The sequence below is a fragment of the Hyperolius riggenbachi genome, chromosome 8 (genome assembly GCF_040937935.1).
Source record: "Hyperolius riggenbachi isolate aHypRig1 chromosome 8, aHypRig1.pri, whole genome shotgun sequence".
Classification (NCBI taxonomy): Eukaryota; Metazoa; Chordata; class Amphibia; order Anura; family Hyperoliidae; genus Hyperolius; species Hyperolius riggenbachi.
The window spans coordinates 936,263-961,510 of NC_090653.1; the positions used below are offsets into that span (position 1 = coordinate 936,263).

Below are 25,248 nucleotides of genomic sequence, written 5' to 3' on the forward strand. Positions count from 1 at the left end.
GCACTGACATGGGACATCGCACTGACTCTGGGCATCGCACTGACTACGGGACATCGCACTGACACGGGACATCGCACTGACACGGGACATCGCACTGACACGGGACATCGCACTGACACGGGACATCGCACTGACACGGGACATCGCACTGACACGGGACAACGCACTGACACAAGACATCACACTGACTCTGGGCATTGCACTGACACGGGACATCGCACTGACACGGGACATCGCACTGACTCTGGGCATCGCACTGACACGGGACATCACACTGACACAAGACATCACACTGACACAAGACATCACACTGACTCTGGACATCGCACTGACTCGGGACATCACATTGACACGGGACATCGCACTGACTCTGGGCATCACACTGACACAAGACATCACACTGACTCTGGGCATCGCACTGACACGGGACATCGCACTGACACGGGACACTTGGCCCAATTATTCCTGAGGTCAATGAGCTAAATTTTAAAATTTGGGGGATGCCTGAAAGCAAGCAGAGTAACAAAACAGCCAATCAGAATTTAGCCACTTTCAAATCAGTGCTACTCATACAGAAATAAGAACAGCCAATCAGAACTGAGCCATTTTCACTGCAAAAGTGGGCGAAGCCACACAATGCCAAATAGCTTTCATGCACTGACTTCATGTGGAAAAAGTGGTTATTCTTGCAGCATTAAAGCCACAGTCCCCACATTTGGCACCGTGGGTCACTGGGGCTAAAATTAAAGGAATATTTAAGTCGCATTGAAAAAAAAAAGATTTGAACTTACCCCTGGATTTCTTCTGTGCCCATGAAGTCCTCCTGATCCCCTCCGACCAGCAGCGGCAACCCCCGCAATGCTGGCCGGTCGCCACAAGCTACTGCGCATGCGCGGCTCAAAGCAGCGCGCACCCTGATTGCTTTCCTGCTGCTGGGAGCGTTCTGTGTATGAGCGGCTCCAAGCAGCGCGCACCCTGACTGCTTTCCTGCTGCTGGGAGCGTTCTGTGCATGAGCGGCTCCAAGCAGCGCGCACCCTGATTGCTTTCCTGCTGCTGGGAGCGTTCTGTGTATGAGCGGCTCCAAGCAGCGCGCACCCTGATTGCTTTGCTGCTGCTGGGAGCGTTCTGTGCATGAGCAGCTCCAAGCAGCGCGCACCCTGATTGCTTTCCTGCTGCTGGGATTGCTTTCCTGCTGCTGGGAGCGTTCTGTGTATGAGCGGCTCCAAGCAGCGCGCACCCTGATTGCTTTCCTGCTGCTGGGAGCGTTCTGTGTATGAGCGGCTCCAAGCAGCGCGCACCCTGACTGCTTTCCTGCTGCTGGGAGCGTTCTGTGCATGAGCGGCTCCAAGCAGCGCGCACCCTGATTGCTTTCCTGCTGCTGGGAGCGTTCTGTGTATGAGCGGCTCCAAGCAGTGCGCACCCTGATTGCTTTCCTGCTGCTGGGAGCGTTCTGTGTATGAGCGGCTCCAAGCAGCGCGCACCCTGACTGCTTTCCTGCTGCTGGGAGCGTTCTGTGCATGAGCAGCTCCAAGCAGCGCACACCCTGATTGCTTTCCTGCTGCTGGGAGCGTTCTGTGTATGAGCGGCTCCAAGCAGTGCGCACCCTGATTGCTTTCCTGCTGCTGGGAGCGTTCTGTGTATGAGCGGCTCCAAGCAGCGCGCACCCTGACTGCTTTCCTGCTGCTGGGAGCGTTCTGTGCATGAGCAGCTCCAAGCAGCGCACACCCTGATTGCTTTCCTGCTGCTGGGAGCGTTCTGTGTATGAGCGGCTCCAAGCAGCGCGCACCCTGATTGCTTTCCTGCTGCTGGGACCGTTCTGTGCATGAGCAGCTCCAAGCAGCGCGCACCCTGATTGCTTTCCTGCTGCTGGGAGCGTTCTGTGCATGAGCGGCTCCAAGCAGCGCGCACCCTGATTGCTTTCCTGCTGCTGGGAGCGTTCTGTGTATGAGCAGCTCCAAGCAGCGCGCACCCTGATTGCTTTCCTGCTGCTGGGATTGCTTTCCTGCTGCTGGGAGCGTTCTGTGTATGAGCGGCTCCAAGCAGCGCGCACCCTGATTGCTTTGCTGCTGCTGGGAGCGTTCTGTGCATGAGCGGCTCCAAGCAGCGCGCACCCTGATTGCTTTCCTGCTGCTGGGAGCGTTCTGTGTATGAGCGGCTCCAAGCAGCGCACACCCTGTTTGCTTTCCTGCTGCTGGGAGCGTTCTGTGTATGAGCGGCTCCAAGCAGCGTGCACCCTGATTGCTTTCCTGCTGCTGGGAGCGTTCTGTGCATGAGCAGCTCCAAGCAGCGCGCACCCTGATTGCTTTCCTGCTGCTGGGAGCGTTCTGTGTATGAGCGGCTCCAAGCAGCGCGCACCCTGATTGCTTTCCTGCTGCTGGGAGCGTTCTGTGCATGAGCGGCTCCAAGCAGCGCGCACCCTGATTGCTTTCCTGCTGCTGGGAGCGTTCTGTGTATGAGCGGCTCCAAGCAGCGCGCACCCTGATTGCTTTCCTGCTGCTGGGAGCGTTCTGTGCATGAGCGGCTCCAAGCAGTGCGCACCCTGATTGCTTTTCTGCTGCTGGGAGTGTTCTGTGTATGAGCGGCTCCAAGCAGCGCGCACCCTGATTGCTTTCCTGCTGCTGGGAGCGTTCTGTGCATGAGCGGCTCCAAGCAGTGCGCACCCTGATTGGTTTCCTGCTGCTGGGAGCGTTCTGTGCATGAGCAGCTCCAAGCAGTGCGCACCCTGATTGGTTTCTTGCTGCTGGGAGCGTTCTGTGTATGAGCGGCTCCAAGCAGCGCGCACCCTGATTGCTTTGCTGCTGCTGGGAGCGTTCTGTGCATGAGCGGCTCCAAGCAGCGCGCACCCTGATTGCTTTGCTGCTGCTGGGAGCGTTCTGTGCATGAGCGGCTCCAAGCAGTGCGCACCCTGATTGGTTTCCTGCTGCTGGGAGCGTTCTGTGTATGAGCGGCTCCAAGCAGCGCGCACCCTGATTGCTTTCCTGCTGCTGGGAGCGTTCTGTGCATGAGCAGCTCCAAGCAGTGCGCACCCTGATTGGTTGCCTGCTGCTGGGAGCGTTCTGTGTATGAGCGGCTCCAAGCAGCGCGCACCCTGATTGCTTTGCTGCTGCTGGGAGCGTTCTGTGCATGAGCGGCTCCAAGCAGCGCGCACCCTGATTGCTTTCCTGCTGCTGGGAGCGTTCTGTATATGAGCGGCTCCAAGCAGTGCGCACCCTGATTGCTTTCCTGCTGCTGGGAGCGTTCTGTGTATGAGCGGCTCCAAGCAGCGCGCACCCTGATTGCTTTCCTGCTGCTGGGAGCGTTCTGTGTATGAGCGGCTCCAAGCAGCGCGCACCCTGATTGCTTTCCTGCTGCTGGGAGCGTTCTGTGCATGAGCAGCTCCAAGCAGCGCGCACCCTGATTGCTTTCCTGCTGCTGGGAGCGTTCTGTGTATGAGCGGCTCCAAGCAGCGCGCACCCTGATTGCTTTGCTGCTGCTGGGAGCGTTCTGTGCATGAGCGGCTCCAAGCAGCGCACACCCTGACTGCTTTCCTGCTGCTGGGAGCGTTCTTTGTATGAGCGGCTCGAAGCAGCGCGCACCCTGACTGCTTTCCTGCTGCTGGGAGCGTTCTGTGTATGAGCGGCTCCAAGCAGCGCGCACCCTGATTGCTTTCCTGCTGCTGGGAGCGTTCTGTGCATGAGCAGCTCCAAGCAGTGCGCACCCTGATTGGTTGCCTGCTGCTGGGAGCGTTCTGTGTATGAGCGGCGCCAAGCAGCGCGCACCCTGATTGCTTTGCTGCTGCTGGGAGCGTTCTGTGCATGAGCGGCTCCAAGCAGCGCGCACCCTGATTGCTTTCCTGCTGCTGGGAGCGTTCTGTATATGAGCGGCTCCAAGCAGTGCGCACCCAGATTGCTTTCCTGCTGCTGGGAGCGTTCTGTGTATGAGCGGCTCCAAGCAGCGCGCACCCTGATTGCTTTCCTGCTGCTGGGAGCGTTCTGTGTATGAGCGGCTCCAAGCAGCGCGCACCCTGATTGCTTTCCTGCTGCTGGGAGCGTTCTGTGCATGAGCAGCTCCAAGCAGCGCGCACCCTGATTGCTTTCCTGCTGCTGGGAGCGTTCTGTGCATGAGCAGCTCCAAGCAGCGCGCACCCTGATTGCTTTCCTGCTGCTGGGAGCGTTCTGTGTATGAGCGGCTCCAAGCAGCGCGCACCCTGATTGCTTTCCTGCTGCTGGGAGCGTTCTGTGTATGAGCGGCTCCAAGCAGCGCGCACCCTGATTGCTTTCCTGCTGCTGGGAGCGTTCTGTGCATGAGCGGCTCCAAGCAGCGCGCACCCTGATTGCTTTCCTGCTGCTGGGAGCGTTCTGTGTATGAGCGGCTCCAAGCAGCGCGCACCCTGATTGCTTTCCTGCTGCTGGGAGCGTTCTGTGCATGAGCGGCTCCAAGCAGTGCGCACCCTGATTGCTTTTCTGCTGCTGGGAGTGTTCTGTGTATGAGCGGCTCCAAGCAGCGCGCACCCTGATTGCTTTCCTGCTGCTGGGAGCGTTCTGTGCATGAGCGGCTCCAAGCAGTGCGCACCCTGATTGGTTTCCTGCTGCTGGGAGCGTTCTGTGCATGAGCAGCTCCAAGCAGTGCGCACCCTGATTGGTTTCTTGCTGCTGGGAGCGTTCTGTGTATGAGCGGCTCCAAGCAGCGCGCACCCTGATTGCTTTGCTGCTGCTGGGAGCGTTCTGTGCATGAGCGGCTCCAAGCAGCGCGCACCCTGATTGCTTTGCTGCTGCTGGGAGCGTTCTGTGCATGAGCGGCTCCAAGCAGTGCGCACCCTGATTGGTTTCCTGCTGCTGGGAGCGTTCTGTGTATGAGCGGCTCCAAGCAGCGCGCACCCTGATTGCTTTCCTGCTGCTGGGAGCGTTCTGTGCATGAGCAGCTCCAAGCAGTGCGCACCCTGATTGGTTGCCTGCTGCTGGGAGCGTTCTGTGTATGAGCGGCTCCAAGCAGCGCGCACCCTGATTGCTTTGCTGCTGCTGGGAGCGTTCTGTGCATGAGCGGCTCCAAGCAGCGCGCACCCTGATTGCTTTCCTGCTGCTGGGAGCGTTCTGTATATGAGCGGCTCCAAGCAGTGCGCACCCTGATTGCTTTCCTGCTGCTGGGAGCGTTCTGTGTATGAGCGGCTCCAAGCAGCGCGCACCCTGATTGCTTTCCTGCTGCTGGGAGCGTTCTGTGTATGAGCGGCTCCAAGCAGCGCGCACCCTGATTGCTTTCCTGCTGCTGGGAGCGTTCTGTGCATGAGCAGCTCCAAGCAGCGCGCACCCTGATTGCTTTCCTGCTGCTGGGAGCGTTCTGTGTATGAGCGGCTCCAAGCAGCGCGCACCCTGATTGCTTTGCTGCTGCTGGGAGCGTTCTGTGCATGAGCGGCTCCAAGCAGCGCACACCCTGACTGCTTTCCTGCTGCTGGGAGCGTTCTTTGTATGAGCGGCTCGAAGCAGCGCGCACCCTGACTGCTTTCCTGCTGCTGGGAGCGTTCTGTGTATGAGCGGCTCCAAGCAGCGCGCACCCTGATTGCTTTCCTGCTGCTGGGAGCGTTCTGTGCATGAGCAGCTCCAAGCAGTGCGCACCCTGATTGGTTGCCTGCTGCTGGGAGCGTTCTGTGTATGAGCGGCGCCAAGCAGCGCGCACCCTGATTGCTTTGCTGCTGCTGGGAGCGTTCTGTGCATGAGCGGCTCCAAGCAGCGCGCACCCTGATTGCTTTCCTGCTGCTGGGAGCGTTCTGTATATGAGCGGCTCCAAGCAGTGCGCACCCAGATTGCTTTCCTGCTGCTGGGAGCGTTCTGTGTATGAGCGGCTCCAAGCAGCGCGCACCCTGATTGCTTTCCTGCTGCTGGGAGCGTTCTGTGTATGAGCGGCTCCAAGCAGCGCGCACCCTGATTGCTTTCCTGCTGCTGGGAGCGTTCTGTGCATGAGCAGCTCCAAGCAGCGCGCACCCTGATTGCTTTCCTGCTGCTGGGAGCGTTCTGTGCATGAGCAGCTCCAAGCAGCGCGCACCCTGATTGCTTTCCTGCTGCTGGGAGCGTTCTGTGTATGAGCGGCTCCAAGCAGCGCGCACCCTGATTGCTTTCCTGCTGCTGGGAGCGTTCTGTGCATGAGCAGCTCCAAGCAGCGCGCACCCTGATTGCTTTCCTGCTGCTGGGAGCGTTCTGTGCATGAGCAGCTCCAAGCAGCGCGCACCCTGATTGCTTTCCTGCTGCTGGGAGCGTTCTGTGTATGAGCGGCTCCAAGCAGCGCGCACCCTGATTGCTTTGCTGCTGCTGGGAGCGTTCTGTGCATGAGCGGCTCCAAGCAGCGCACACCCTGACTGCTTTCCTGCTGCTGGGAGCGTTCTTTGCATGAGCGGCTCGAAGCAGCGCGCACCCTGACTGCTTTCCTGCTGCTGGGAGCGTTCTGTGTATGAGCGGCTCCAAGCAGCGCGCACCCTGACTGCTTTCCTGCTGCTGGGAGCGTTCTGTGTATGAGCGGCTCCAAGCAGCGCGCACCCTGATTGCTTTCCTGCTGCTGGGAGCTTTCTGTGTATGAGCGGCTCCAAGCAGCGCACACCCTGATTGCTTTCCTGCTGCTGGGAGCGTTCTGTGCATGAGCGGCTCCAAGCAGCGCGCACCCTGATTGCTTTCCTGCTGCTGGGAGCGTTCTGTGTATGAGCAGCTCCAAGCAGCGCGCACCCTGATTGCTTTCCTGCTGCTGGGAGCGTTCTGTGTATGAGCGGCTCCAAGCAGCGCGCACCCTGATTGCTTTCCTGCTGCTGGGAGCGTTCTGTGTATGAGCGGCTCCAAGCAGCGCGCACCCTGATTGCTTTCCTGCTGCTGGGATTGCTTTCCTGCTGCTGGGAGCGTTCTGTGTATGAGCGGCTCCAAGCAGCGCGCACCCTGATTGCTTTCCTGCTGCTGAGAGCGTTCTGTGCATGAGCGGCTCCAAGCAGTGCGCACCCTGATTGCTTTCCTGCTGCTGGGAGCGTTCTGTGCATGAGCAGCTCCAAGCAGCGCGCACCCTGATTGCTTTCCTGCTGCTGGGAGCGTTCTGTGTATGAGCGGCTCCAAGCAGCGCGCACCCTGATTGCTTTCCTGCTGCTGGGAGCGTTCTGTGTATGAGCGGCTCCAAGCAGCGCGCACCCTGATTGCTTTCCTGCTGCTGGGATTGCTTTCCTGCTGCTGGGAGCGTTCTGTGTATGAGCGGCTCCAAGCAGCGCACACCCTGATTGCTTTCCTGCTGCTGGGAGCGTTTTGTGCATGAGCGGCTCCAAGCAGTGCGCACCCTGATTGCTTTCCTGCTGCTGGGAGCGTTCTGTGCATGAGCAGCTCCAAGCAGCGCGCACCCTGATTGCTTTCCTGCTGCTGGGAGCGTTCTGTGCATGAGCAGCTCCAAGCAGCGCGCACCCTGATTGCTTTCCTGCTGCTGGGAGCGTTCTGTGCATGAGCAGCTCCAAGCAGCGCGCACCCTGATTGCTTTCCTGCTGCTGGGAGCGTTCTGTGCATGAGCAGCTCCAAGCAGCGCGCACCCTGATTGCTTTCCTGCTGCTGGGAGCGTTCTGTGCATGAGCAGCTCCAAGCAGCGCGCACCCTGATTGCTTTCCTGCTGCTGGGAGCGTTCTGTGCATGAGCGGCTCCAAGCAGCGCGCACCCTGATTGCTTTCCTGCTGCTGGAATTGCTTTCCTGCTGCTGGGAGCGTTCTGTGTATGAGCGGCTCCAAGCAGCGCGCACCCTGACTGCTTTCCTGCTGCTGGGAGCGTTCTGTGTATGAGCGGCTCCAAGCAGCGCGCACCCTGATTGCTTTCCTGCTGCTGGGAGCGTTCTGTGTATGAGCGGCTCCAAGCAGCGCGCACCCTGATTGCTTTCCTGTTGCTGGGAGCGTTCTGTGCATGAGCAGCTCCAAGCAGCGCGCACCCTGATTGCTTTCCTGCTGCTGGGAGCGTTCTGTGTATGAGCGGCTCCAAGCAGCGCGCACCCTGATTGCTTTCCTGCTGCTGGGATTGCTTTCCTGCTGCTGGGAGCGTTCTGTGTATGAGCGGCTCCAAGCAGCGCGCACCCTGATTGCTTTCCTGATGCTGGGAGCGTTCTGTGTATGAGCGGCTCCAAGCAGCGCGCACCCTGATTGCTTTCCTGCTGCTGGGATTGCTTTCCTGCTGCTGGGAGCGTTCTGTGTATGAGCGGCTCCAAGCAGCGCGCACCCTGATTGCTTTCCTGCTGCTGGGAGCGTTCTGTGCATGAGCGGCTCCAAGCAGTGCGCACCCTGATTGCTTTCCTGCTGCTGGGAGCGTTCTGTGCATGAGCAGCTCCAAGCAGGGCGCACCCTGATTGCTTTCCTGCTGCTGGGAGCGTTCTGTGCATAAGCAGCTCCAAGCAGCGTGCACCCTGATTGCTTTCCTGCTGCTGGGAGCGTTCTGTGCATGAGCAGCTCCAAGCAGCGCGCACCCTGATTGCTTTCCTGCTGCTGGGAGCGTTCTGTGCATAAGAGGCTCCAAGCAGTGCGCACCCTGATTGCTTTCCTGCTGCTGGGAGCGTTCTGTGTATGAGCGGCTCCAAGCAGCGCGCACCCTGATTGCTTTCCTGCTGCTGGGAGCGTTCTGTGTATGAGCGGCTCCAAGCAGCGCGCACCCTGATTGCTTTCCTGCTGCTGGGAGCGTTCTGTGCATGAGCGGCTCCAAGCAGCGCGCACCCTGACTGCTTTCCTGCTGCTGGGAGCGTTCTGTGTATGAGCGGCTCCAAGCAGCGCGCACCCTGACTGCTTTCCTGCTGCTGGGAGCGTTCTGTGTATGAGCGGCTCCAAGCAGCGCGCAACCTCATTGCTTTCCTGCTGCTGGGAGCGTTCTGTGTATGAGCGGCTCCAAGCAGCGCGCACCCTGATTGCTTTCCTGCTGCTGGGAGCGTTCTGTGCATGAGCAGCTCCAAGCAGCGCGCACCCTGATTGCTTTCCTGCTGCTGGGAGCGTTCTGTGTATGAGCGGCTCCAAGCAGCGCGCACCCTGATTGCTTTCCTGCTGCTGGGATTGCTTTCCTGCTGCTGGGAGCGTTCTGTGTATGAGCGGCTCCAAGCAACGCGCACCCTGATTGCTTTCCTGCTGCTGGGAGCGTTCTGTGTATGAGCGGCTCCAAGCAGCGCGCACCCTGATTGCTTTCCTGCTGCTGGGATTGCTTTCCTGCTGCTGGGAGCGTTCTGTGTATGAGCGGCTCCAAGCAGCGCGCACCCTGATTGCTTTCCTGCTGCTGGGAGCGTTCTGTGCATGAGCGGCTCCAAGCAGTGCGCACCCTGATTGCTTTCCTGCTGCTGGGAGCGTTCTGTGCATGAGCAGCTCCAAGCAGCGCGCACCCTGATTGCTTTCCTGCTGCTGGGAGCGTTCTGTGCATGAGCAGCTCCAAGCAGCGTGCACCCTGATTGCTTTCCTGCTGCTGGGAGCGTTCTGTGCATGAGCAGCTCCAAGCAGCGCGCACCCTGATTGCTTTCCTGCTGCTGGGAGCGTTCTGTGCATGAGCGGCTCCAAGCAGTGCGCACCCTGATTGCTTTCCTGCTGCTGGGAGCGTTCTGTGCATGAGCGGCTCCAAGCAGCGCGCACCCCGATTGCTTTCCTGCTGCTGGGAGCGTTCTGTGTATGAGCGGCTCCAAGCAGCGCACACCCTGATTGCTTTCCTGCTGCTGGGAGCGTTCTGTGCATGAGCAGCTCCAAGCAGCGCGCACCCTGATTGCTTTCCTGCTGCTGGGAGCGTTCTGTGTATGAGCGGCTCCAAGCAGCGCGCACCCTGATTGCTTTCCTGCTGCTGGGATTGCTTTCCTGCTGCTGGGAGCGTTCTGTGTATGAGCGGCTCCAAGCAGCGCGCACCCTGATTGCTTTCCTGCTGCAGGGAGCGTTCTGTGTATGAGCGGCTCCAAGCAGCGCGCACCCTGATTGCTTTCCTGCTGCTGGGATTGCTTTCCTGCTGCTGGGAGCGTTCTGTGTATGAGCGGCTCCAAGCAGCGCGCACCCTGATTGCTTTCCTGCTGCTGAGAGCGTTCTGTGCATGAGCGGCTCCAAGCAGTGCGCACCCTGATTGCTTTCCTGCTGCTGGGAGCGTTCTGTGCATGAGCAGCTCCAAGCAGCGCGCACCCTGATTGCTTTCCTGCTGCTGGGAGCGTTCTGTGCATGAGCAGCTCCAAGCAGCGCGCACCCTGATTGCTTTCCTGCTGCTGGGAGCGTTCTGTGTATGAGCGGCTCCAAGCAGCGCGCACCCTGATTGCTTTGCTGCTGCTGGGAGCGTTCTGTGCATGAGCGGCTCCAAGCAGCGCGCACCCTGACTGCTTTCCTGCTGCTGGGAGCGTTCTTTGTATGATCGGCTCCAAGCAGCGCGCACCCTGACTGCTTTCCTGCTGCTGGGAGCGTTCTGTGTATGAGCGGCTCCAAGCAGCGTGCATCCTGACTGCTTTCCTGCTGCTGGGAGCGTTCTGTGTATGAGCGGCTCCAAGCAGCGCGCACCCTGATTGCTTTCCTGCTGCTGGGAGCGTTCTGTGTATGAGCGGCTCCAAGCAGCGCGCACCCTGATTGCTTTCCTGCTGCTGGGAGCGTTCTGTGCATGAGCAGCTCCAAGCAGCGCGCACCCTGATTGCTTTCCTGCTGCTGGGAGCGTTCTGTGTATGAGCGGCTCCAAGCAGCGCGCACCCTGATTGCTTTCCTGCTGCTGGGATTGCTTTCCTGCTGCTGGGAGCGTTCTGTGTATGAGCGGCTCCAAGCAGCGCGCACCCTGATTGCTTTCCTGCTGCTGGGAGCGTTCTGTGTATGAGCGGCTCCAAGCAGCGCGCACCCTGATTGCTTTCCTGCTGCTGGGATTGCTTTCCTGCTGCTGGGAGCGTTCTGTGTATGAGCGGCTCCAAGCAGCGCGCACCCTGATTGCTTTCCTGCTGCTGGGAGCGTTTTGTGCATGAGCGGCTCCAAGCAGTGCGCACCCTGATTGCTTTCCTGCTGCTGGGAGCGTTCTGTGCATGAGCAGCTCCAAGCAGCGCGCACCCTGATTGCTTTCCTGCTGCTGGGAGCAATCTGTGCATGAGCAGCTCCAAGCAGCGCGCACCCTGATTGCTTTCCTGCTGCTGGGAGCGTTCTGTGCATGAGCAGCTCCAAGCAGCGCGCACCCTGATTGCTTTCCTGCTGCTGGGAGCGTTCTGTGCATGAGCAGCTCCAAGCAGCGCGCACCCTGATTGCTTTCCTGCTGCTGGGAGCGTTCTGTGCATGAGCAGCTCCAAGCAGCGCGCACCCTGATTGCTTTCCTGCTGCTGGGAGCGTTCTGTGCATGAGCGGCTCCAAGCAGCGCGCACCCTGATTACTTTCCTGCTGCTGGGAGCGTTCTGTGCATGAGCGGCTCCAAGCAGCGCGCACCCTGATTGCTTTCCTGCTGCTGGAATTGCTTTCTTGCTGCTGGGAGCGTTCTGTGTATGAGCGGCTCCAAGCAGCGCGCACCCTGACTGCTTTCCTGCTGCTGGGAGCGTTCTGTGTATGAGCGGCTCCAAGCAGCGCGCACCCTGATTGCTTTCCTGCTGCTGGGAGCGTTCTGTGTATGAGCGGCTCCAAGCAGCGCGCACCCTGATTGCTTTCCTGCTGCTGGGAGCGTTCTGTGCATGAGCAGCTCCAAGCAGCGCGCACCCTGATTGCTTTCCTGCTGCTGGGAGCGTTCTGTGCATGAGCGGCTCCAAGCAGCGCGCACCCTGATTGCTTTCCTGCTGCTGGGATTGCTTTCCTGCTGCTGGGAGCGTTCTGTGTATGAGCGGCTCCAAGCAGCGCGCACCCTGATTGCTTTCCTGCTGCTGGGAGCGTTCTGTGTATGAGCGGCTCCAAGCAGCGCGCACCCTGATTGCTTTCCTGCTGCTGGGATTGCTTTCCTGCTGCTGGGAGCGTTCTGTGTATGAGCGGCTCCAAGCAGCGTGCACCCTGATTGCTTTCCTGCTGCTGGGAGCGTTCTGTGCATGAGCGGCTCCAAGCAGTGCGCACCCTGATTGCTTTCCTGCTGCTGGGAGCGTTCTGTGCATGAGCAGCTCCAAGCAGCGCGCACCCTGATTGCTTTCCTGCTGCTGGGAGCGTTCTGTGCATGAGCGGCTCCAAGCAGCGCGCACCCTGATTGCTTTCCTGCTGCTGGGAGCGTTCTGTGCATGAGCGGCTCCAAGCAGCGCGCACCCTGATTGCTTTCCTGCTGCTGGGAGCGTTCTGTGCATGAGCGGCTCCAAGCAGCGCGCACCCTGATTGCTTTCCTGCTGCTGGGAGCGTTCTGTGCATGAGCGGCTCCAAGCAGCGCGCACCCCGATTGCTTTCCTGCTGTTGGGAGCGTTCTGTGCATGAGCGGCTCCAAGCAGCGCGCACCCTGATTGCTTTCCTGCTGCTGGGAGCGTTCTGTGTATGAGCGGCTCCAAGCAGCGCGCACCCTGATTGCTTTCCTGCTGCTGGGAGCGTTCTGTGCATGAGCAGCTCCAAGCAGCGCGCACCCTGATTGCTTTCCTGCTGCTGGGAGCGTTCTGTGCATGAGCGGCTCCAAGCAGCGCGCACCCTGATTGCTCTCCTGCTGCTGGGAGCGTTCTGTGCATGAGCGGCTGCAAGCAGCGCGCACCCTGATTGCTTTCCTGCTGCTGGGAGCGTTCTGTGCATGAGCGGCTCCAAGCAGCGCGCACCCTGATTGCTTTCCTGCTGCTGGGAGCGTTCTGTGCATGAGCGGCTCCAAGCAGCGCGCACCCTGATTGCTTTCCTGCTGCTGGGAGCGTTCTGTGTATGAGCGGCTCCAAGCAGCGCGCACCCTGATTGCTTTCCTGCTGCTGGGAGCGTTCTGTGTATGAGCGGCTCCAAGCAGCGCGCACCCTGATTGCTTTCCTGCTGCTGGGAGCGTTCTGTGTATGAGCGGCTCCAAGCAGCGCGCACCCTGATTGCTTTCCTGCTGCTGGGAGCGTTCTGTACATGAGCGGCTCCAAGCAGCGCGCACCCTGATTGCTTTCCTGCTGCTGGGATTGCTTTCCTGCTGCTGGGAGCGTTCTGTGTATGAGCGGCTCCAAGCAGCGCGCACCCTGATTGCTTTCCTGCTGCTGGGAGCGTTCTGTGCATGAGCGGCTCCAAGCAGCGCGCACCCTGATTGCTTTCCTGCTGCTGGGATTGCTTTCCTGCTGCTGGGAGCGTTCTGTGCATGAGCAGCTCCAAGCAGCGCACACCCTGATTGCCTTCCTGCTGCTGGGAGCGTTCTGTGCATGAGCAGCTCCAAGCAGCGCGCACCCTGATTGCTTTCCTGCTGCTGGGAGCGTTCTGTGCATGAGCAGCTCCAAGCAGCGCGCACCCTGATTGCTTTCCTGCTGCTGGGAGCGTTCTGTGTATGAGCGGCTCCAAGCAGCGCGCACCCTGATTCCTTTGCTGCTGCTGGGAGCGTTCTGTGCATGAGCAGCTCCAAGCAGCGCGCACCCTGATTGCTTTCCTGCTGCTGGGAGCGTTCTGTGCATGAGCAGCTCCAAGCAGCGCGCACCCTGATTGCTTTCCTGCTGCTGGGAGCGTTCTGTGTATGAGCGGCTCCAAGCAGCGCGCACCCTGATTGCTTTCCTGCTGCTGGGAGCGTTCTGTGCATGAGCGGCTCCAAGCAGCGCGCACCCTGATTGCTTTCCTGCTGCTGGGATTGCTTTCCTGCTGCTGGGAGCGTTCTGTGTATGAGCAGCTCCAAGCAGCGCGCACCCTGATTGTTTTCCTGCTGCTGGGAGCGTTCTGTGCATGAGCAGCTCCAAGCAGCGCGCACCCTGATTGCTTTCCTGCTGCTGGGAGCGTTCTGTGCATGAGGAGCTCCAAGCAGCGCGCACCCTGATTGCTTTCCTGCTGCTGGGAGCGTTCTGTGTATGAGCGGCTCCAAGCAGCGCGCACCCTGATTGCTTTCCTGCTGCTGGGAGCGTTCTGTGCATGAGCAGCTCCAAGCAGCGCGCACCCTGATTGCTTTCCTGCTGCTGGGAGCGTTCTGTGTATGAGCGGCTCCAAGCAGCGCGCACCCTGATTGCTTTCCTGCTGCTGGGAGCGTTCTGTGTATGAGCAGTGCTCGAAAATCGCTAAATGCAGTGTAAAAAAATGTGCACATTAGCTTGCGGAGGGGATCAGGAGGACATTGTAGGCACAGAAGGGCTCCAGGGGGCCGCAAGAAGCACCAGGTAAGTTAAAATCATTTTTTTTTTATGTGACTTAAATACTCCTTTAAGGAAACGTAGGCAGAACCTACAACAGACAATCAACGTTTAGCTATAGATTTTCAAAGGTAAAAATGAAATAGATGGCATTCTTGAACGGTTAATGACATGGTCCTGAAGGTTGACGCAGTTGGTCACTGGGTGACTGGGGTTAAAATACAGGAAAAGTGGGTGGAGCCTACAAGACCTAGCCAGTTTAAGCCATTTTAAAATACAGCTGTTGCCAGACTGTTAATGGTAGGGCCCTCAAACTTGGCAGAGTCAGTCACAGCTTGATGTGATTGCTCCAAATGTGCAAGTTGATTGTTTCAATATGATGGTCCAATTATGAAATTCCATTGGTCTTATCTGAGCGGCTAAATCTGATTGGTCTAATCGTGTAATGTGACTGGGCCAATTATGCAATGTGATTGATATAATGTGATTGGTGGAATCATGCAATCTGAGGTGGCGTACGATGCCCAGAGAGATGGCATGTGCACGCCTTGCCCAGGCAGAGTAGCGCGCGCCTGCAGCTAGTTACTGCATAAAAGGAGTGGTGTTCCTATTGAACTTACACAGGTTCACCTACCTTCCCTCTTCTGACCATTGCTGGAATGAGACGACAGTCCCAGCAGCGCCGCTGCAGGAGGATTGAGAAGTCCTGCAACAGATACAAGAAATGCTAGAATCTTACAGATTCATCTCTAAATATGAATATCCTATTCACCAAGCTGTAGGTCATCAGCAGCAGCACATTCCTCACATTTACAGCACGCATGTCGCAAACAGGGACACACTGCAGTGACAGGGTACCTGAGGAGACTAACAGAGCCTGGGGAGGACACTGATCATAATACATTGGTGTATACATGCACCGCCACCTGTATCTAAATGGAAGCTTCAAAATTCTCCAGTCAAGACCTACATAAGAAGATCACTTAACTAATCAATAAATATTAGGAGGATGCCCAATAACGTCCAGCCATATATGTATAGTATGCTTCACTGAGAAAGTCCCATCTATTTGGTCTGCCATCAAATCAACAGCACTGAAAACCTATGCAGAACCTCATAGTGGATGCAAAAAAAGCCGGCCACCATGGTCTGCTTTCAAAGTAATTACCAAAGAAGAACATCTCAAACATCCTTTTAAACCTTTGCCAGACAACCAGCAACCTGAATCCACCAGACTACCAGCAACCTGAACCCACCAGACTACAAACAACCTGAATCCACCAGACTACCAGCAACCTGAATCCACCAGACTACAAACAACCTGAATCCACCAGACTACAAACAACCTGAATCCACCAGACTACAAACAACCTGAACCCACCAGACTACCAGTAACCTGAACCCACCAGACTACCAGCAACCTGAACCCACCACACTACAAACAACCTGAATCCACCAGACTACCAGCAACCTGAATCCACCAGACTACCAGCAACCTGAATCCACCAGACTACCAACAACCTGAACCCACCAGCCTACCAGAAACCTGAACCCACCAGACTACCAACGACCTGAACCCACCACACTAGCAGCGACCTGAACCCACCAGACTACCAGCAACCTGAACCCACCAGACTACAAACAACCTGAACCCACCAGACTTCCAGCAACCTGAACCCACCAGAATACCAGCAACCTGAACCCACCAGACTACCTGCGACCTGGACCCACCAGACTACCAGCGACCTGGACCCACCAGACTACCTGTGACCTGAACCCACAAGACTACCAGCGACCACACTACCAGCGACCTGAACCCTCCAGAATACCAGCAACTTGAACACACCAGACTACCTGCGACCTGGACCCACCAGACTACCAGCGACCTGGACCCACCAGACTACCTGTGACCTGAACCAACAAGACTACCTGTGACCTGAACCAACAAGACTACCAACGACCACACTACCAGCGACCTGAACCCACCAGAATACCAGCAACTTGAACCCACCAGACTACCTGCGACCTGGACCCACCAGACTACCAGCAACCTGAACCCACCACACTAGCAGCGACCTGAACCCACCAGACTACCAGCAACCTGAACCCACCAGACTACCTGCGACCTGGACCCACCACACTACCAGCAACCTGAACCCACCACACTACCAGTGACCTGGACCCACCAGACTACCAGCGACCACACTACCAGCGACCTGAACCCACCAGAATACCAGCAACCTGAACCCACCAGACTACCTGCGACCTGGACCCACCAGACTACCAGCAACCTGAACCCACCACACTACCAGCGACCTGGACTCACCAGACTACCAGCGACCTGAACCCACCAGACTACCAGCAACCTGAACCCACCAGACTACCAGCAACCTGAACCCACCAGACTACCAGCGACCTGAACCCAGACTACCAGCGACCTGAACCCACCAGACTACCAGCGACCTGGACCCATCAGACTACCATAGTATAAAAAAGTAGCATTTGTTTTAGACGCAGGGCATGCATTTTCAGCCTAATAGAGGTGGTGCATGCCTGAGCACTAAGAAGATCACTTAACTAATCAATAAATATTAGGAGGATGCCCAATAACGTCCAGCCATATATGTATAGTATGCTTCACTGAGAAAGTCCCATCTATTTGGTCTGCCATCAAATCAACAGCCTGAAAACCTATGCAGAACCTCATAGTAGATGCAAAAATAGCCGGCCACCATGGTCTGCTTTCAAAGTAATTACCAAAGAAGAACATCTAAAAGATCCTTTTAAACCTTCGCCAGTCTACCAGCAACCTGAACCCACCAGACTACCAGCAACCTGAACCCATCACACTACAAACAACCTGAATCCACCAGACTACCAGCAACCTGAATCCACCAGCCTACCAGAAACCTGAACCCACCAGACTACCAACGACCTCAACCCACCACACTAGCAGCGACCAGAACCCACGAGACTACAAACAATCTGAACCCACCAGACTTCCAGCAACCTGAACCCACCAGAATACCAGCAACCTGACCCCCCAAGCTACCTGCGACCTGGACCCACCAGACTACCAGCAACCTGAACCCACCAACTAGCAGAGACCTGAACCCACCAGACTACCAGCAACCTGAACCCACCAGACTACCTGCGACCTGGACGCACCAGACTACCAGCGACCTGAACCCACAAGACTACCAGCGACCACACTACCAGCGACCTGAACCCACCAGAATACCAGCAACTTGAACACACAAGACTACCAGCGACCTAGACCCACCAGACTACCAGCGACCTGGACCCACCAGACTACCTGTGACCTGAACCAACAACACTACCAACGACCACACTACCAGCGACCTAAACCCACCAGAATACCAGCAACTTGAACCCACCAGACTACCTGTGACCTGGACCCACCAGACTACCTGCGACCTGGACCCACCAGACTACCTGTGACCTGAACCCACCTAACTACCAGCGACCTGGACCCACTAGACTAACCTGGACCCCCCAGACTACCTGCGACCTGGACCCACCACACTAGCAGCGACCTGAACCCACCAGACTACCAGCAACCTGAGCCCACCAGACTACCTGCGACCTGGACCCACCAGACTACCAGCAAACTGAACCCACCACACTACCAGCGACCTGGACCCACCACACTACCAGCGACCTGGACCCACCAGACTACCTGTGACCTGAACCAACAACACTACCAATGACCACACTACCAGCGACCTGAACCCACCAGAATACCAGCAACTTGAACTCACCAGACTACCTGTGACCTGGACCCACCAGACTACCAGCGACCTAAACCCACCACACTAGCAGCGACCTGAACCCACCAGACTACCTGCGACCTGGACCCACCAGACTACCTGCGACATGGACCCACCAGACTACCAACGACCTGAACCCACCACACTAGCAGCGACCTGAACCCACCAGACTACCAGCAACCTGAACCCACCAGACTACAAACAACCTGAACCCACCAGACTTCCAGCAACCTAAACCCACCAGAATACCAGCAACCTGAACCCACCAGACTACCTGCGACCTGGACCCACCAGACTACCAGCAACCTGAACCCACCATACTAGCAGAGACCTGAACCCACCAGACTACCAGTAACCTGAACCCACCAGACTACCTGCGACCTGGACCCACCAGACTACCAGCGACCTGGACCCACCAGACTACCTGTGACCTGAACCCACAAGACTACCAGCGACCACACTACCAGCGACCTGAACCCACCAGAATACCAGCAACTTAAACCCACCAGACTACCAGCAACCTGAACCCACCACACTAGCAGCGACCTGAACCCACCAGACTACCTGCGACCTGGACCCACCAGACTACCAGCAACCTGAACCCACCACACTAGCAGCAACCTGAACCCACCACACTACCAGCGACCTGGACCCACCAGACTACCAGCGACCTGGACCCACCAGACTACAAGCGACCTGGACCCACCAGACTACCTGCGACCTGGACCCACCACACTAGTAGCGACCTGAACCCACCAGACTACCAGCAACCTGAACCCACCAGACTACCTGCGACCTGCACCCACCAGACTACCAGCAACCTGAACCCACCACACTACCAGCGACCTGGACCCACCAGACTACCAGCGACCACACTACCAGCGACCTGGACTCGCCAGACTACCAGCGACCTAAACCCACCAGACTACCAGCGACCTGAACCCACCAGACTACCAGCAACCTGAACCCACCAGACTACCAGCAACCTGATCCCACCAGACTACCAGCGACCTGAACCCACCAGACTACCAGCGACCTGAACTCACCAGACTACCAGCAACCTGAACCCCCCAGACTACCAGCAACCTGATCCCACCAGACTACCAGCAACCTGATCCCACCAGACTACCAGCGACCTGAACCCACCAGACTACCAGCGACCTGAACGCACCAGACTACCAGCGACCTGGACCCACCAGACTACCATAGTATAATAAATGTAGCATTTGTTTTGGACGCAGGGCATGCATTTTCAGCCTAATAGAGGTGGTGCATGCCTGAGCACTAAGAAGATCACTTAACTAATCAATAAATATTAGGACGATGCCCAATAACGTCCAGCCATATATGTATAGTATGCTTCACTGAGAAAGTCCTATCTATTTGGTCTGCCATCAAATCAGCAGCACTGAAAACCTATGCAGAACCTCATAGTAGATGCAAAAATAGCCGGCCACCATGGTCTGCTTTCAAAGTAATTACCAAAGAAGAACATCTCAAACATCCTTTTAAACCTTCGCCAGACAACCAGCAACCTGGACCCACTAGACTACAAACAACCTGAATCCACCAGACTACCAGCAACCTGAACCCACCAGACTACCAGCAACCTGAACCCACCAGACTACCAGCAACCTGAACCCACCAGACTACCAGCAACCTGAACCCACCAGACTACCAGCAACCTGAACCCACCAGACTACCAACAACCTGAACCCACCACACTACAAACAACCTGAATCCACCAGACTACCAGCAACCTGAATCCACCAGACTACCAGCAACCTGAATCCACCAGACTACCAACAACCTGAACCCACCAGCCTACCAGAAACCTGAACCCACCAGACTACCAACGACCTGAACCCACCACACTAGCAGCGACCTGAACCCACCAGACTACCAGCAACCTGAACCCACCAGACTACCTGCGACCTGGACCCACCAGACTACCAGCAACCTGAACCCACCACACTAGCAAAGACCTGAACCCACCAGACTACCAGCAACCTAAACCCACCAGACTACCTGCGACCTAGACCCACCAGACTACCAGCGACCTGGACCCACCAGACTACCTGTGACCTGAACCCACAAGACTACCAACGACCACACTACCAGCGACCTGAACCCACCAGAATACCAGCAACTTGAATACACCAGACTGCCTGCGACCTGGACCCACCAGACTACCAGCAACCTGGACCCACCAGACTACCTGTGAACTGAACCCACAAGACTACCAACGACCACACTACCAGCGAACTGAACCCACCAGAATACCAGCAACTCGAACCCACCAGACTACCTGCGACCTGGACCCACCAGACTACCAGCAACCTGAACCCACCACACTAGCAGCGACCTGAACCCACCAGACTACCAGCGACCACACTACCAGCGACCTAAACCCACCAGAATACCAGCAACTTGAACACAGCAGACTACCTGCGATCTGGATCCACCAGACTACCAGCGACCTGGACCCACCAGACTACCTGTGACCTGAACCCACAAGACTACCAACGACCACACTACCAGCGACCTGAACCAACCAGGATACCAGCAACTTGAACCCACCAGACTACCTGCGACCTGGACCCACCAGACTACCAGCAACCTGAACCCACCACACTAGCAGCGACCTGAACCCACCAGACTACCTGCGACCTGGACCCACCAGACTACCTGCGACCTGGACCCACCAGACTACCTGCGACCTGGACCCACCACACTAGCAGCAACCTGAACCCACCAGACTACCAGCACCCTGAACCCAACACACTAGCAGCGACCTGAACCCACCACACTACCAGCGACCTGGACCCACCAGACTACCAGCGACCTGGACCCACCAGACTACCAGCGACCTGGACCCACCACACTAGCAGCGACCTGGACCCACCACACTAGCAGCGACCTGAACCCACCAGACTACCAGTAACCTGAACCCACCAGACTACCTGCGACCTGCACCCACCAGACTACCAGCAACCTGAACCCACCACACTACCAGCGACCTGGACCCACCAGACTACCAGCGACCTGAACCCACTAGAATACCAGCAACCTGAACCCACCAGACTACCTGCGACCTGGACTCACCAGACTACCAGCAACCTGAACCCACCACACTACCAGCGACCTGGACCCACCAGACTACCAGCAACCTGAACCCACCAGACTACCAGCAACCTGAACCCACCAGACTACCAGCAACCTGAACCCACCACACTACAAACAACCTGAATCCACCAGACTACCAGCAACCTGAATCCACCAGAATACCAACAACCTGAGCCCACCAGCCTACCAGAAACCTGAACCCACCAGACTACCAACGACCTGAACACACCACACTAGAAGCGACCTGAACCCACCAGACTACAAGCAACCTGAGCCCACCAGACTACAAGCAACCTGAACCCACCAGAATACCAGCAACCTGAACCCCCCAGACTACCTGCGACCTGGACCCACCAGACTACCAGCAACCTGAGCCAACCACACTAGCAAAGACCTGAACCCACCAGACTACCAGCGACCACACTACCAGCGACCTGAACCCACTAGAATACCAGCAACCTGAACCCACCAGACTACCAGCGACCTGGACCCACCACACTACCAGCGACCTGGACCCACCACACTACCAGCGACCTGGACCCACCAGACTACCAGCGACCACACTACAAGCGACCTGGACTCACCAGACTACCAGCAACCTGAACCCACCAGACTACCAGCAACCTGATCCCACCAGACTACCAGCGACCTGAACCCACCAGACTACCAGCGACCTGGACCCACCAGACTACCAGCGACCTGGACCCACCAGACTACCATAGTATAATAAATGTAGCATTTCTTTTGGACGCAGGGCATGCATTTTCAGCCTAATAGAGGTGGTGCATGCCTGAGCACTAAGAAGATCACTTAACTAATCAATAAATATTAGGACGATGCCCAATAACGTCCAGCCATATATGTATAGTATGCTCCACTGAGAAAGTCCCATCTATTTGGTCTGCCATCAAATCAGCAGCACTGAAAACCTATGCAGAACCTCATAGTGGATGCTAAAATAGGCAGCCACCATGGTCTGCTTTCAAAGTAATTACCAAAGAAGAACATCTCAAACATCCTTTTAAACCTTCGCCAGACAACCAGCAACCTGAACCCACTAGACTACAAACAACCTGAATCCACCAGACTACCAGCAACCTGAACCCACCAGAGTACCAGCAACCTGAACCCACCAGACTACCAGCAACCTGAACCCACCAGACTACCAGCAACCTGAACCCACCAGACTACCAGCAACCTGAACCCACCAGACTACCAACAACCTGAACCCACCACACTACAAACAACCTGAATCCACCAGACTACCAGCAACCTGAATCCACCAGACTACCAGCAACCTGAACCCACCAGACTACCAGCAACCTGAACCCACCAGACTACCAACAACCTGAACCCACCACACTACAAACAACCTGAATCCACCAGACTACCAGCAACCTGAACCACCAGACTACCAACAACCTGAACCCACCAGCCTACCAGAAACCTGAACCCACCAGACTACCAACGACCTGAACCCACCACACTAGCAGCGACCTGAACCCACCAGACTACCAGCAACCTGAACCCACCAGACTACAAACAACCTGAACCCACCAGAATACCAGCAACCTGAACCCACCAGACTACCTGCGACCTGGACCCACCAGACTACCAGCAACCTGAACCCACCACACTAGCAAAGACCTGAACCCACCAGACTACCAGCAACCTGAACCCACCAGACTACCTGCGACCACACTACCAGCGACCTGAACCCACCAGACTACCTGCGACCACACTACCAGCGACCTGAACCCACCAGACTACCTGTGACCTGGACCCACCAGAATACCAGCAACCTGAACCCACCAGACTACCTGCGACCTAGACCCACAAGACTACCAGCGACCACACTACCAGTGACCTGGACCCACCAGACTACCTGTGACCTGAACGCACAAGACTACCAGCGACCACACCACCAGTGACCTGAACCCACCAGAATACCAGCAACTTGAACACACCAGACTACCTGCGACCTGGACCCACCAGACTACCAGCGACCTGGACCCACCAGACTACCTGTGACCTGAACCCACCAGACTACCAGCAACCTGAACCCACCAGACTACCTGGGACCTGGACCCACCAGACTACCAGCGACCACACTACTAGCGACCTGAACCCACCAGAATACCAGCAACCTGAACCCATCAGACTACCTGCGACCTGAACCCACCAGACTACCAGCAACCTAAACCGACCACACTACCAGCGACCTGGACCCACCACACTACCAGCGACCACACTACCTGCGACCTGGACCCACCAGACTACCAACGACCTGAACCCACCAGACTACCAGCTACCTGGACCCACCAGACTACCTGCGACCTGGACCCACCAGACTACCTGCGACGTGGACCCACCAGACTACCTGCGACGTGGACCCACCAGACTACCTGCGACCTGGACCCACCACACTACCAGCGAGCTGGACCCACCAGACAACCAATGACCTGGGCCCACCACACTACCAGCGACCTGGACCCTGACCCAACACACTTCATGTTGAAATGCCCTGATCTGCTCAGGCCAGCTTTTCACAAAATAGTCAACTGTTCCTTGTAAGCAGAGAAGTTTCCTACCTGTTTGAAAAAAGCAATAATCACACTACTACTCAAGAAATCATCCCTAGATCTGGATATTCTGAGCAACTACATACCGATCTCAAACCTCCCCTTTCTGGAAAAGTTATTGAAAAGGCTACATACCTCCAATTTGAGGCCAAGCTCTCAAGGAACAACAACTTTGACCCCCTACTATCTGGCCTCAAGAAGCACCAACGCTGTGAAAACGGCCATTGTCCAAATCTACAATGACTTGCTCATGGCCAGAGACAGAGGAGAGTATTCCACCCTGATACTGCTGAACAACCATTAACCCTCTGCCCTCACTCACACATACTGCCCCCTGGCTGCAGGTCTCCTGCTCCTGGGCCAGTATAGCCCACTCATGTAATGGTGTAAAAACAAAACAATTCAATAACTGTAGGTGACTTACGTGGTGCTCGATCTGTATCTACATGTCCATCTACTGGTCGCACCGTGTCTGGGACAATGACGTGCATTAACTCTTCCTCATAAGAAAGGTATTGCAATTCCAACCCAGGGCCACCACCGTTCCGCTGAAAACACTTGCGCTGGTCAGCCATCTTTGCCTTTACACGTCTTTTAATGTCTCTTAATCTTTTCTTACAATTCTCTGCACTTCGGGGCTGAGTCCCGGCTGCATTGACTGCCTCTACGATCCTCGACCATAAATAGTTCTTACGGGCTTGAGAGGTATTGGCGGCATTCTTCCCAATGATGCTGTCCCACACCCCCACAGCCTCATGCACCAAAGCACAGTTTTCATCAAAGGAAAATTTGATGTTCCGTGAAGCCTTAGAGTGAAAGTAATCGCCCTGTCCCACACTTTCCACTCTTTGTTCACAAACATTGTCTCTATCCTTCCACGTGTGTCCACTGAGCTCCGCACTGTCCTGGCTCTCGAGAGCATATTGTGGACGCCTAAGCATGTACTCCAGTTTGAACAAGTCAGCCACCTTGTTTTCCAGTGGAGACAGTTGGAGAAATAGTGGGTGACTGGGCGCAGCACCATGTTTTTGTATTAGTGATAGCTTCTCCATTAGTTTATGCCTGTACAGATGCCAATGTTTCTTGGCTTCCTCGATGCCCCGTTGCACAACACCTACAGAATTTACATTGTCCAGGACCTTCTGCCAAATCAAGACTTTCTGTGCAAATGGGGTAATTCTGGCTCTTTCCCCAAAAAGTTTGTCATAGTGTTCGAGCATTTCCCTCACGAGTACAAATTCTTCTGAGGCTGTGAATCGAGGGCGTCGTCTCACCTCCGTGCCAGTGAGGGCGCTAGCAGAAGCGGCTTTCAGGCTTACCTCGCTGACCAATACGTTGGCTTGTGGCTCTGTAAAGAAAGACCAAGCAAAATAAACAGTCCACATGGACACCAGCAAGTTGTAGCATTTTTAAATGTTCCTAAGTGCTTATTAAACTTTCCAGAGAGGGTTTCCTTGAAGAGACTCTGAAGCGAGTCTCAATTCTCTTTGTTAACCTATATTAATGTTAAGTCCCATAAGCACAGCTAAACCGCCACTATCCCGCGGCAAAACGAGGGGTTACTACCCCCCAAATCCCCTCTCCTGTGTCGGGGGAGCGCTTCCTGATTGAGGCAGAGCTACAGCCATAACCTCTGCCT

The 25,248-nt window shown here is 56.5% G+C and overlaps 1 protein-coding gene across 9 annotated transcripts in view; it reads right to left on the reverse strand.

Annotated features, from left to right (window-relative positions):
- Positions 1-25,248, reverse strand: part of LOC137528617 (uncharacterized) — a 111,921-nt gene that overhangs the window by 32,617 nt on the left and 54,056 nt on the right. For all 9 annotated transcript variants that reach the window (XR_011023441.1, XM_068249972.1, XM_068249969.1 and 6 more), the window contains 2 exons: positions 24,034-24,957; positions 14,745-14,816 (listed from right to left, as the gene is read on the reverse strand). Coding sequence is in view for 8 of the 9 variants with exons in the window: in XM_068249972.1 (XP_068106073.1) it covers positions 14,745-14,816; positions 24,034-24,957 (996 nt within the window). In the remaining variant the exon portion in view is untranslated. The remainder of the gene's footprint in view (positions 1-14,744; positions 14,817-24,033; positions 24,958-25,248) is intronic.